This window comes from Seriola aureovittata, chromosome 22 (assembly GCF_021018895.1).
Source record: "Seriola aureovittata isolate HTS-2021-v1 ecotype China chromosome 22, ASM2101889v1, whole genome shotgun sequence".
Taxonomy (NCBI): domain Eukaryota; kingdom Metazoa; phylum Chordata; class Actinopteri; order Carangiformes; family Carangidae; genus Seriola; species Seriola aureovittata.
In genome coordinates this window covers 5,297,803-5,311,874 of record NC_079385.1, presented here as the reverse complement: position 1 = coordinate 5,311,874, position 14,072 = coordinate 5,297,803, and the positions used below count along the sequence as shown (strand labels likewise).

General features: G+C 41.3%; 1 protein-coding gene and 4 non-coding genes across 5 annotated transcripts in view; 4 read left to right on the top strand and 1 right to left on the bottom strand.

Moving 5' to 3' along the window:
* The first annotated feature begins 1,097 nt into the window (after positions 1–1,097).
* trnaq-cug (transfer RNA glutamine (anticodon CUG)) lies at positions 1,098–1,169 on the top strand. Its single transcript has one exon. It is a non-coding gene; the product is annotated as a tRNA-Gln (tRNA).
* A 430-nt stretch (positions 1,170–1,599) lies between these two features.
* trnal-cag (transfer RNA leucine (anticodon CAG)) lies at positions 1,600–1,682 on the top strand. The gene has a single exon. It is a non-coding gene; the product is annotated as a tRNA-Leu (tRNA).
* Positions 1,683–2,295: 613 nt separating this feature from the next.
* On the top strand, positions 2,296–2,367 carry trnaq-cug (transfer RNA glutamine (anticodon CUG)). The gene has a single exon. It is a non-coding gene; the product is annotated as a tRNA-Gln (tRNA).
* A 245-nt stretch (positions 2,368–2,612) lies between these two features.
* Positions 2,613–2,695, top strand: trnal-cag (transfer RNA leucine (anticodon CAG)). Its single transcript has one exon. It is a non-coding gene; the product is annotated as a tRNA-Leu (tRNA).
* Positions 2,696–6,495: 3,800 nt separating this feature from the next.
* The window catches only part of camk1da (calcium/calmodulin-dependent protein kinase 1Da), a 64,952-nt gene continuing 57,375 nt past the window's right edge, over positions 6,496–14,072 (bottom strand). The window contains exon 12 of the mRNA XM_056367584.1: positions 6,496–13,235. Coding sequence (XP_056223559.1) covers positions 13,111–13,235 — 125 coding nt within the window. The 3' untranslated portion in view covers positions 6,496–13,110. The remainder of the gene's footprint in view (positions 13,236–14,072) is intronic.

The window sequence follows — 14,072 nt, the reverse complement described above, 5'->3', positions numbered from 1 at the left end:
TAATTATGACCTGCATTTCATGATCAATGAGAAAAAACAGAGGATTATAAACATGCCACCTGTTCTCACATCTGTCCTGTCTTTGCAAAAGGTCTAGCAGAGGTTTATGCTTAGTAAGAATGCAAGTTAGAGGAAGCACATTATACTTTTGTAACACTGCAACAGCCTTACATTCATATCTAAGCCAAGTGTCTGTAGTTCAAGTGTTGTGACAGGTGTTTACTGACAACCCACACTGTCCTGTGGAAAACTTTGCTCAGTAGAGTGGCCAAAGATTCAACAGATTAAGATTAAAGCCAATATATGTGGAGTTTTTGTGTCATCACAGCAGCTGTATGTAAACAACCATGTGACAGTCTGTGTGTTTTCACTACAGTCGCCTCAGTGACCCTGGCTTAGATCCTTTAAGCTTTAAATATATTCATCAAGTGGAAAACTCTGGGGTTGAAAACTGAAGCCAACACAATACAAGTGCCAAAAAATTGCAGTTTCTCGAATGGCCCTTGAGTCTTGCTTCAAAAGTGAGTCAATCCCCATAGACTCCCATGTTAAAATGCCCAACTTTACAGCAGAAATAAACATGTTTACAGCCTTGTACAAAAAACTATTTTGGTCTCTACAGCTAATTTTCCTCCTTCATAGCAACTGTACAGGGGTGAATTTTTATATAACTCACCTTATATTTTATTAAGACTTAAAGCTCTGCATAATTGAGGGCGTTGCCGCTTTTACTGACAGGTGGGTGTGCCTATGGTTGCCACAAACTGGCATGCATCGAAGTCTAAGCTCCACATGCGTGCCACCTCTTTGCTCATTTTTGGACGAACTGAGAGTTGGGCTAAGTCAGAGACTGCCAAGATGGCTCGCTCTGAGCAGCTCGCTCTGAGCTTCAAAAACACTCCTCAGAAACCTACAGATGACATCATTTTTATTTACAGTCTATGGTATTTATTTGTATACTACCTCTCATTGACTTCCACGGTCATTTTAAAACATTTAGAACTTAATTTTACTTACTTCTCGCTTCATGCTTTACAGGAGGCTTTAAATTCTATTGCACTACGACTTACAGCAGCCGACAGGTAGCAATGTGCAGTGGTTCCATGGTGTAATGGTTAGCACTCTGGACTCTGAATCCAGCGATCCGAGTTCAAATCTCGGTGGGACCTGGTTTTTTGGAGATGGTAAGACTGTGTGCACTCCAGTTTTGGGAAAAACACCCACCTTTATTCAGCACCTTTCAAATTAGCCACTAACACCTATTTGCTTCCTTTTACTTGACAACATGTTTATACTATATTGAACTACATATAATTTTATTAATGACCTGGTTCTTTGGAGGTAGTAAGACTGTGTGCTGTCCAGTTTTGGGAAAATCACCCACCTTGATTCAGCACCTTTCAAATTAGCCACTAGCACCTATTTGCTTCCTTTTACTTGACAACATGTCTACATTGAATCCCCTACTTTTATTCACTGTAGATCTAAATTTAGAGACACGTTTAGGCCCGATGCATTGAGATTGATGCAAATTATTTGCGCCTTCTTGAGGTGATGTCTTTTATCGGTTTGGATTAAGCTTAAAAAGCCACGTGCGCAGTCAGGATGGCCGAGCGGTCTAAGGCGCTGCGTTCAGGTTGCAGTCTCCTCTGGAGGTGTGGGTTCGAATCCCACTTCTGACAGCCTGTGATTTTAAGGGGACTTGATCCCAGTCAGGATTTATCGGGAAAGAAAAATTGACATAAACTTGTGGGAATGTTTGTGTTCTGTTTCAACCACAGGTAGCGATGTGGTAAGTCAAACCATGTCGGCCTTCAATCAACTGTTTGTAGGAAGTTCATTCTTGCACGCTAACATGAAATTTCCTACATCCCCTCTTGTCTGCCAGTGCAGCATTAGCTAGCTATGCCCAGTTTCTGTCTGCTCACCTGGTCAATCAGTCACATGATGTCAAATCCAAACGAAAGACCTGCCAAGCTACAGGTAAGAAAAGCCCATGTTTATACTATATTGAATTACATATAATTTCATTAATGTCCCAAGTACCGTCAGCCCTAATATGCTAATCAGATACTGGTTGCAATTTTCACAAAATATAGTCGGTATCGCAAGGCTGCCCTATCCCTGTCGTATGCTGTGTAATATAGCCTATATTAAGAGTAACATTCATATTGTATGTTGCTGTTGTATATTTACCTGACACAAAGTGTGTGCAGTGGTTCTATGTTTTGATGGTCTGCACCAAGACCCTGTTGCACTACGCGCTCCAGCAGCCAACAGGGGGAGCTGCTCTGCGGTTCCATGGTGTAATGGTTAGCACTCTGGACTCTGAATCCAGCGATCCGAGTTCAAATCTCGGTGGGACCTGGTTCTTTGGAGGTAGTAAGACTGTGTGCTGTCCAGTTTTGGGAAAATCACCCACCTTTATTCAGCACCTTTCAAATTAGCCACTAGCACCTATTTGCTTCCTTTTACTTGACAACATGTCTACATTGAATCCCCTACTTTTAGTCACTGTAGATCTAAATTTAGAGACACGTTTAGGCCCGATGCATTTACTTGAGGCGACGTCTTTTCTCGTTTTTGTTTAAGCCTGAACTGCACCTTACGCAGTCAGGATGGCCGAGCGGTCTAAGGCGCTGCGTTCAGGTCGCAGTCTCCTCTGGAGGCGTGGGTTCGAATCCCACTTCTGACAGCCTGTGGTTTTAAGGGGACTTGATCCCTGTCAGGTGTTTCTGTAATTTCAGTTTTTACATTACAACAGTTTTTACATTGGAGCGCCTTGGTGGCTCATTGAAAGGTTTGAGCCCAAATGCAGAACACAGACTCAAGATAGTACTGGTTAGAAGAAAGGTTTTATTGCAATCAGGAAAATCAGAGTGAAGGTTTGTCATCACCAAGGTTTTTGATGCTTGTGGGGCGATGTAGGGCAGGCTTGGTTGAGTGGAGTGGAACAGGCAGGGGGATTGTGGAGGTTGGGGTAGAAGATGGAGCTGGCAGGTCGATGTGGCTGGATTCCTGGAGTTGAATTAACTCCGGGAGTGGACTTGTGTGGAGGGCAGATGGTGAAGACTGTGGAAGGGGACACTATTAGCAGAGGTACTGAACCTGGGACACAAGGAAACTCAGAATTACTATAAACAAATACTACGAAGAACAGTGAAACTTGAAGTCGACCTTGATGTGAGTACAGCATGGTAAACTGAATGATCTGAGTTGAGAGCCGGTGGTTAAATGACTATGACTAAAGACGATGACTTATTCTAACACTTAGTGGCCGAATGCTTACATTTTTTTTGTCAGTTCCCTTGTTGTAAATAGGCTGAAGTCACAGACAGTTTCTTAACTGAACACAGCATCACTTGGGTTGCTAGTAAACCAGCTAGCTAACAATGCACCATGGACATATCACCGTCACCTACCATATCTCCTCTTGAGAGTTCTGTAACTGCAGTCAAAAGAAAGTAGTCTTGTATCAAAGCCACTTCCCTTCTAAAATAAAATGTTTCTTGAGATCATTGATGGTGTGATGACTGTGCTGTAAGATTATTTTCTTCACGTTTCTAGTTTGGTTTAGGTTTCAGGGGCAACACAGGGAAGCATCACATCACCCCCTGGTGTTTGCCTTCAGAACTGTCTGTCCAAATGACACAGATGCCATTTGCTCACTTCAAATTCCACAGCGTACCATGATCCCACATCCATTCCCTACGAGCCTGTGTGTTATCTCCCAGTTTCAGATGATCTGTCTGTAATTAGGGTTATTGAATATATACATGCTGCTTAGTGCTTAGTAAAGAACAAAATGTTACGTTTCTGCAGGGGAGAGAGAGGAGAGGACGGGGTGGGGTGAAGGCCTGAATTAAAGATGAGGAGAAATCAGTTTAAGAGGCAGAGAGATCAGTGACTACCAGCACAAACACACTTACAGCTTGACAGCTGACGTCAACAAGCAATGTTTATATCTGTATGTGTATGTGTGTGAATTTGAAGGGTAATTTTGATTCAACAGAAATTCAATTCTGTTGCTTTGCTGTGTGTGTGTGTGTGTGTGTGTGTGTGTGTGTGTGTGTGTGTGTGTGTGTGTGTGTGAGATGCTGAATGTGTGGATGTTATTAGGCATGGAGTGTCAAAGGGAGGTGAAGTACTTTGATTTCACAATTTTCATTTCAGTGCTTTGGTGTGTGTGTTTGTGTGTGTGTGTGTGTGTGTGTGTGTGTGTGTGTGTGTGTGTGTTTGTGTGCGTGTGTGTGTGTGTGTGTGTGTGTGTGTGTGTGTGCGTTTGTGTGTGTGTGTGTGTGTGTGTGTGTTCCCCTGCACTGAACCGAGGTAGAAAGACGGTCGGGAGGAAAATCTCCTACTGAGACAGAGGGCGAAGCAGAGGAAGTGTGATGATTTGAACCACAGGAAGCTCGAACAGGCTAAACTTTGCTAATAAAGCGCCAGTATTAACACAACTTATCTGGGACGAGCAAATCCACACCTCCAGGCTAACGCTGCTCAGCGGGGAGAACTCAACATTATCTCAAGCAGTCGCTTCAGTTGACGATAATTTCAAAGTTGAAGACTGCGTTTGAACACGAGCAATAGATGTTAGCTTATTAGCTGTAGTGTTCAAAGGATATGTATGAGCATGAGGCAGCCTGCAGCTCTTCTGTCTACTGTTGATATATCATCTCCCACTGATTGTTCTTCGCTCTTCAGTTGTGTTCATGGCCAGGGCAGAGCGAAATTCAGATATGGCACAAATGGATATTAAGTCAATGGGGCAAACATGCACAAACATACACCCCAGTCTATTATGAAGTTGGACAAAAGCCAGTCAGCACTGATGAGAATCCCACCAGGCCCCAGTGTGCATTGAGACAGAGGAGTAGCAACTGTATCGTGTAAATGTACAGACTAAGAGTCTACAGCCATGTTGGTGGTACTGTAAGGTTGTATTTAGGCCATAGGTTCACCATTAGTTTAGCATATTAGCATGCTACATTTGCTAATTAGCTATAATAACCAAGAACAGCAGAGGCTGATGGGAATTCTAGTCGCCCCATGTATTATAAGAACTGGATACCGGACTCACATTGTGCATCCCACTGCACATGCTCATTAATGTTTCCCCTGCTGGCCCCGCCCACTTGTTCCAACTCTGCATAGACTTTTCATTGTGGTGATGTCACAAAGATAAAATTCACTTTTCTAGACGCAGGGAAAATTTTACAAGTTTAAAACGTTAATGGAATAGAAGTTCTTAACAGAAAGAGTAAGAACCAACCTGGGTTGCGGTTCTAGGTTTCATGTTTACAGTTTTTCATTTGTGTTTTTTATAATGGTGATCTGTGGGGAAGGTTTGGGGATTTTTTTATTGCAATACCGTGAGTGACCACTGGAACATTTTAACAGCATGGCAGAGTGGTGGCGCCATATCCAGCTTTCTTTATACATCCAAGTAACCCTACCATTATGGGTAAAGATTTAAAAGATACTGGAAAATATGTTTTTTAATTTCTACAATATATTCACATATTTTGAAGGTAGTCAAGTTTAGGTACACATCAGTAACTGGCATCTAACACTTACACAAGAGTGGTTTATGTTTTCACTTTGATCCCTGAGGATATATTATATTACCATCTGTTTCACATACATCATAAACGTTAGCTTCTCCAACAGGTGAACATAACCTGCACTTTATGTAACTACCCGGTTGTATTTTTTAGGTTAACATGCTACATACTACAAGAAAAAAATATTCCAATGCTATCTAAGGTCAGAAAAATGACAGATTATAAAACAAACAAACAAACAAACAAATTAAAAACGTCTTCTCACGGTGTCACATCCTCCCAGACACACACACTGGCTGTTAAGCAAAGTCTGCAAGTTTGTTATGATGATTCATTTATGTTGGTTCTTAATCTAAAAGTACCATTAACAATTCATTAATTTGATTTTAGCCAATAGCTAATCAATCCCAAAGTAAAATGAATATTCAACTTGTTGTTGAGCAGCGAAGCATCAAAGAAACTTGAAACTGTCACAGACACAGTGTCTTCAGTGCTTTTTAGCTAAACTCTCCCTGAACCTTTAGTTACAAATGCACTTTATATATTATTTAATTGGGGTGTAAACCAAAGGAGAAACCATTCAGGCTCAACATACTTTAATGTCTGGAAGAAACATCTGTAGACAATGTGTTTTGAATGCTTTAGCCCTAATAATATATCCCAACATGTGCCTCCAGCATTTGCAACATCTGTCTTGTGTATGCTAAACATCTGCTGTACAGCATATGCATATATAGGCTATATGTCGGTCAAAGTCTCCAGTGTCTGCTGTATATCATATTCGCACACAGAGAAATGTGTTTATATTTGTAGGAATGTAGTCCTTATTCTCAGAATAAATAATACTAATAAGCCATCCTTGTTTTATTTTGTCAGAGATGCACACACACACACGCACACACACACATGCAAAAAAGAGAAGGGTAAGGAGTAATGTTACGATCATTCAGGATTTATTCCAGGAGAAAAGACAAACAAAACACAATCAGTCGCTCTGGCCTGTGTCGTCATGGTAACTCTGATATGTGCACATGATTGTCGAAGGCATCGGATATACAAGCCCCATTAACAGAAAGTCATCATCATCATCGTCATCATCATCATCACAGCACAAGTGCGGCAGGCAGCGCCCGCTCTGACACATGAGGGTGTCGTCAACGTGACGACGGTGCACAAGATGGGAATTTGTTGTGGTCACATGCAGAGAGTAAATACAGCCGGCTAACTCAGCAGGCTCTGGACGAGGACACGCACAGGCAGACACCAGGTCCCAAGGAGCAGCATGTGGAGTCTGAGTGCTACAAACAGTTTTCAGAGGTGGAGCTGTTGTCAACATTGAGGGCAGAAGCAAAGAACAGTTTTACATTAGACTGACACACAGCTGCTGGCGGGATAGATTTACTGAAGCTGACAACAATCCAGCAGATTCTTCAGTCCATGGAAGAAAATGCTGATATTATGACTCCTAAAGCTTCATAGAGAGACACTTGCGTCCGTCTAGTTCAAAGAAGTCTGATGATGATGGACCATGTGTTTATTGGCTTGACATTTTCAATGTGTTGTCAAAGCACAATTCCAATCATTCAATGTTAAAAAAAAAGGATCCTCTGATAAATACACAGCCAATTATACTTTACTTCCTTGGAAGCAGAGTTGGCAACAGGGCTGAACTTTGTGTGTCTACCAACATCTCAGCCACAATCCAGCTGTCTAGACAGGCCACGTAACGGCCTCGCGTTTTACTCACACGATTCATCCGTAAACGTGACCCAAAGCAGGTTTTTACTGCCCAAATCCATTTTCCTGAGTGCTCCCAAAACACAGGTGACCTACACCTCAATCCTGCGCCTGAACGCCTCTTACAGAGCCACTGCTAACGTGCTGCTAATGCTACACATTCTTTTGTACACACATTGATAATCACTTTGGATCCCTTAAATAATTAATAATAATAAATAATAAATTTCTCTCAATAATTAATAATTGAGAGAAATTAATTTAGATTAGATTTTATTCTCAAAGCTATTTCAGTTAGCCTAGCTAAGCTATAGCTCACGAGCTAAGCTAACATACTGACTTTAAAGGTCATAAATGCATGAAAAACATGAAAAAATATCTGTATTTATGATTAGATTTTTTGCCATGTTTATGAAAGCCCTAGGAGCAGTGCTTAGCTATTAGGCTATTTTGCTGTAGGAACCAGAGTCATTACTAAAGATAACTCCTACACAACTGTGACAAAACATCAGCTCAAACACATAAAAATCGCTTCGTTTTCTCACAATTTGTGCTCTTTGGTACAACAAAGCCTTGAAATACCAATCAGTAAATTGTTTTCACATTATTCACGTTGCAGCAGTTTTCATTGGAACACAGTATCTTGTGGCAAATATTTGCCAGTTTGTACCAATGAGATTCTTTCTGTCTCTGAAAACTGTTCGTAGAACTGACACTCATCTGCACTGAGTGACCTCAGCTTTTCGTGGACTCAGGCATCTCGACCTGTGTTTGTCTTTACATAATACAGAGATACTAACATCATACAAGGGCATATAAGATTATGCAAACACTCATGGTAAAGTTGAACTCTTGAAGCACTTTTTTCGACATGCTTGTGTTTTCATCTTTTGTGACGATGCACTTCAGCAGCGCCTTCGTTAAAAAAAAAATAAAAAAAAAAAAAAGTTTCAGAGAGGAGTGTGAGCTCACGGGGTAATGAGCGGACGACAGTGGCCCGTTGTCGCCTCAGCGCCCACAACAGTGTGTTTCTGAGTCGGTCACAGCTTTGGATTTCTTCCTTTAGAATGGCAAAAACGTAAGCCTGAGTTCAGTAAACGATGCTTTCACTTTCAGTTGGAGTGACACTGAAGTGGCGATGGAACACTGATGGCGTTAGACTGTGCTGCGCAGCTCTGCAGGTGGCAGTCACACAGTGCTGGACAGTATAAAAGCAAACTGCAGTGGGGAGTAAAGGGAAAGCTTTTTTTTTTTTCTTTTCTTTTTTCTTTTTTTTTTTATACATTAAACATTCCATAGAGAATACAATCAACTTCCCTCCGCACTCACTCACTCTCTCATTTACTCACACATGCCTGAAAAGCAAAACATTCGTATATATTATCTTGAAAATGATCATTCATATTCACAATCTATTTACAGTAGCATCTTTAACATGGAAAGATTCATTCAGAAGACTTTTCTTTTTTTCTCACTCTCTCTCTCTTTAGCGAACAAAAACAGCAGACATAAAACCACAGAGGAGCGTGAACCTGAACCCTCTGCCTGCCTCACAGCACATCCGTAAAACCCAACGACATCATATTTAATGAAAATACACTCACGGTCTCGGCTGACCATCCATTAACATCTGTGCCAGATAAAAACCCGGTACACCATTTTTACAATGTAGCTCATTCAATAATAATAATGATGATAGTTAAGTGATTAATAGTAAAGTGATTGAAATCGTATAGGATCTGGCAGGGATTCGGTGTCTTGCACTTACATATATATATTTTTTTAACTATAGCTGCTGATGTTTCCTTATTCCACTTCCAAGAAAAAAGCACTGAAAAAACATGTTAAAAAAATGCATAGCAGTAAATGGGTACGTGTAGATGATTACAGTGAATAATCAGATTAAGGTGATCATTGGAATAAAGCCCTTACATGGTTAAAAGGTTCCCTTAGTGACACGTGGGTAATTACGAGGATTGACTTTAAAGTGTGGTTAGTAGAGAAAAATGTAACACAAGACCCCGCAGTAAAAAACGTCAAGAATAAATACAGGTTTCTGAAGCTGAACTGTGTCGACATGTAGAAGGAGGAGACACGTGGGTGTTGGAATTCAGTAAGAAACACTAAAAAGTTAGCTTTCTCTACGACTGCTTTGAGACGTGCACATTTAAAAAACACAATAAATCAGGTTAGCTGGCCTTAACTCAGACACCTTACTCTACTATACCTCTACTGTGACTGGAGTAACCGCTGGGACCACATGCATAAAGTAACTGCAGTGTCTTCATCCAAAATGCTCTGAAAATCTGTCGTCAGTCTCCATAACGTCAAGTGTCTGCTCCATGACAGTGCTCACCGCATATACAACTAGCTGAAGTGAATGAATTATTCTGAATAACAATGCAGCAGATGTGCTGTGTGTGTGTAACTGCACATTCAGACCTAAAGCGGCGAGCGTAAAAATTTGCTCTGGCTGTTCTGACAAGGACGCTGTTGAAGTTTGTGGGGCGCTCTGACATAGATGCCTTCAACTTTTTTTTTCTTACACCCACGCTGCTCAGGACGCACCGCCAACTGGCGTGCTGCTGCTCGTGACTCCCAGTCACTTTGACATTCTCACCACTTTCAGTCTGAACGTACAATTATTAGATCAAACATATGAATGAGTCAAGGACAATTCCAGTGTGATTAACACCACAGCAACAGAAGATGACACATCTAGTATAGGTCAAGCCCAAAAAATGCTGGCTCATACATATCCCATAATGCAACTCAAAGCAACTTTCATTAACCCTCCTTGCCTCCTAAATGCCAACATTTCAAACCCCACACTTGTAGTTTGAACTGCTGCAGAGACAACCCTGATGACATCATCAGGGTTATTTTTTCAAACACACCATCACGACTAATGCACCGTGGAAAACAGTCCCAAAAAAATGCACTACTTACTCCTGTTAGAGTGACATTTGCTAAAAACTACAGCAGCAAGTGACAAGTAGGAACCAATGGACTGAAGGCCGCAGACAGGGTAGGTAGGTTGGACATGATTTTGGTCTTTCCGTGGGATTTATAAACAATAAGAAAAAGGTATAATATAGCCATCGTTATAAGTGATAAAAGCTAGAGAGCAGTGATATAAAACTGAGGAAACATGGGGAAAAAGCAAAAAATCCAAACACACTGGAATTGTCCGTGCAGAGCAGAGTGAGGAGGTTTATTCACAAATGTCTTTTATGGTTTGTTTTAGTCAGTTAGTTGTTCAGTGCCAAATAGGTTGGCCTTCATACACAAAACAATGCAGCCAGCCAAAAGTGAATTCCAGAAAGCTTGGGTGAGTGTTGATTTGCTGTTATTTTTTTACCTTGATTTGACTTGACTTGTGGTTTCACACTCACTAAGCAAACACGGATTAAACTATTATTAAATAAACTACTATCAATAATTTGCAGATACTTTTCAGCAGCACTCTGTGGAGATAGTAAAAAAAGATTAGGAAGAGAAAGTCTCAAGTCTTCTTCTCTCCAGATTAATTTGTAGCTCAGCCCTTAGTTTTACTTCACTGTCTTGAACAACTTCAGATCTGACTGGTTCTGTTCAAGCTAGTTCAGTACTGCAGAATGAATCTAATTATCTTTGTACCTCGCACTAGTCTTTGGCTACAATTCACAATAAAGGGATCAGTAGAATTGCATGTAATAAAGACGTGACAATCTGATATGTGTGACAGAGCACCCAGCATTGTACACTTCTGCATTCTGAATTATGTCTGAAAGGCCATTACCACAATTTAAGCTACTGTCAAGTCACGTTCAAGTAAAGTCTGAGTTCCATTAAGAACAACAACAAAAAAATCTTAAATAAAAAGTCAGATTAAATCTAGTTTATCACTTTAAATGAGACATTAACTTGCTTTTAAGAAAAACTTGAAGAGCTCCAAATTAGACAAAAAACTGTTGCCTCACCCAGATTTCAAGTCCACTGATGTTTTCTGATTCAGATTTTCTACAAGTTGGCCAATGGTGTGAACCAACCAGGTGATCAGGTGACACTTTTCAGTATCAATACCCAGTCCTTGGTGGTTCACTCTGAAACCATGTCCTCAATATTCAATATTCACTACAACGACACAGCTAACTCCTTGAGTCCTGGGTCACTGACTATGTTGCCACGACGCCTGGACCATGACAGAAACCCCTAAACCGGGACACCGGTGTTTGCCGGCACACAGTGCAGCTGCAGTTTTCCCTGAGCACGTCTGAACTGGGTGCAGCCTGACAATGCAAGAAGGTGAGATCATGGCTTCATTAGAGGGGGAATGAGCAACGGCAGGCAACAGCTTCGTGGGCCAAATACTCTGAGGACCCATGTGGGAGGCGGTTAAATATCTCTGAGACGGTGTCTAACATGTCTTGTATATTTTAGCTACCTTGAAACTGCATTGCGCTGCTTGTGGCTCCTTAGTTTGGGAAGTCAAATGACAAACTATCTCTAATCACAAACACTCTCAACTGGAGGCAGTTTACTAGTAAATACAGATCTCTAACTTTTCCTATCCTATCCTAAACCTGCTGCATGCTTCATAGTAACCTGTACGTGCGCCCCTTAAAGGGCGATTGTTATAAAAGTCTTATAAAGTAAGAAAATAATAAACAAATCAGAATCTTTCAGACAATAAACAACTTGTACAATGCTCTGACATCCACGTTTTTTTTTTTATAAAGGTTTACAATCTCTACTCTCTGTCAGAAAAACACAAGTGGATGGCGGCTAATCTGTGTCTGAGAACATATCTAACCCTCTCTGTGCAAAATAGATAAAGCGCTTACTCATGTTTTCACATCTCAACAGTTGTATGGTACTTTTAAAGCACTTCTTAAAGCACAAACAAACAGACAAAACAAGCTCGTAAGGATATAGAAAAGATCTTAAAGGTGCTATGTGTAGCATTTTAACATGGATAAATCATTGTCTCATCAGTTTGCAAAATTAGTACAATTTGTGTAAACAAGTGAGGTCATTGCTCAGAAGACTGTTGGCCTCTATTCTGCATTTTCCTCAGGTACTCGGTCAGATTTGAAGGGAAATCTTGATTGCTGTACGGAGAAGGGTGCCTACTCCAGAGAATGTGGTGATGGAGGAAGCCAGAAGAAACAATGGGCTTCTGGGAAATGCGGTCTAAATCTAGAGAAACTCTTCTTGGCTATGGTCTTATTTATTTACAGTCACAATACCGAAGTAGCATTATCAATCTGACAATGATATGTTTGTTTGAAGTTACACATAGCACCTTTAAAATGAACAGTAATAATAGAAAATAAAACAATCCAGTTGCCAACAGTCAAACCTAAGTTGGAAAAAAGCTAAATAACGTTGTGCAGGAAAGACCAGATTCAAGAGGGAAGTTGATGTTGACTGACAGTGAATAATATGATACCACCGGCCCCTCCTGAACCACTAATTACAGCTCAAGCTTGGAGCAGTCGAAGCCCGTTTATCATTAAATAGCAAACGATCACAGCTGGCCACACGAACATCCTCAGTGAGAGTCAGTGGCCGTGCTGTTGTTGTTCCGGTGGGCGGGTGGTGGGTGTACAGTATGGCGCTGTGTGGCTTGAATCGGTGGGGTGGAGGTAAAGTCCTCTGCTCTCCCGGGAGCAGGGCGGGGAACTGGCTGGGTGGCATCCAAAGAGGAAGTACAGTAAGGAGAGGAAGGGAGAAGAGGGTGATCCTTCTCCTCTCCTGTTGTCCTCTGTTTCTCTCTGCCTCACAGCGCCGTGGCCTCCCAGCTGGTTCCCCGCGGGACCTGGCGTCACTTGGTCTCTGTGAGCACTGGGGCGGGCACCGCCGAGGGGTGTGGCCGGTTCAGCTCCGCCCCTGCAGCGGGAGAAGAGGCTGCGGATGCCAGACTGCAGGGCGTGGCTGGTGCAGTGACACCTGAGAGGGAGCACTTAGCTGTTACACCAGCAACACTTTTATAATTTGACTGTTCGCTAATCCCTGCTGCACTTAGTTACTGTTGCTCCACATATCAAGTCTTGCGTTCTCGCACAACACATTCACAGTTTACAGTGATTATGGTGACAGATTCATCATTCCAAATTTTTGTAATTTTTGAAACAATGGGTCCTTGATTAAATGAGCTGTGGCTAGCTAGCTATTTAAGCTAACATTAGCTTGATGAGTTGGATGAAAACACCATCTCCAGCTGATCTTTTTAAAGCCAGTTGATGCTGATTTGTTTTAAAATAAGACTCTTGTGAAAGCGTCTAAAATATAGGCTTGATGTCACGGCACTTGATATGGCATCATGCAAAAAGACTAAGGCTAAAGCTAATGTCCCCTGTAGCAGGACTACTGCAACACTTGCAGCTGAAGTGTAGCAGACATGTTGCAGTGTAGAGCCATATAGTCCCAGTATTATGACAAGTATGACAAGTAAAAATGTAAAATGACCAATGTAGTTCTGTCATTTCATTTGAACCATTTGACTAATTAGCTTATGTGTAGCCTATACTTTCATTCTTTTTATACTTTATTGTTTGTACTTTAAAATAGTTTGGTTTACTTTAGGCCTTTAGGATAAGGTTTTGCAGTGTGAACACAAAACTATTTTGGATAATTTTGTTTGGCGGAGGTTGCTGAAATGTAAACTACCCCAAATACATCAGTGCATTGCTGCTAATGTTAGCCTACACTCTGATATGCTGCAGTAGCACAGGACTGGCTCCCAAACAGTTGGAAAATATCACACAATGGATGTGCTATTGCGTT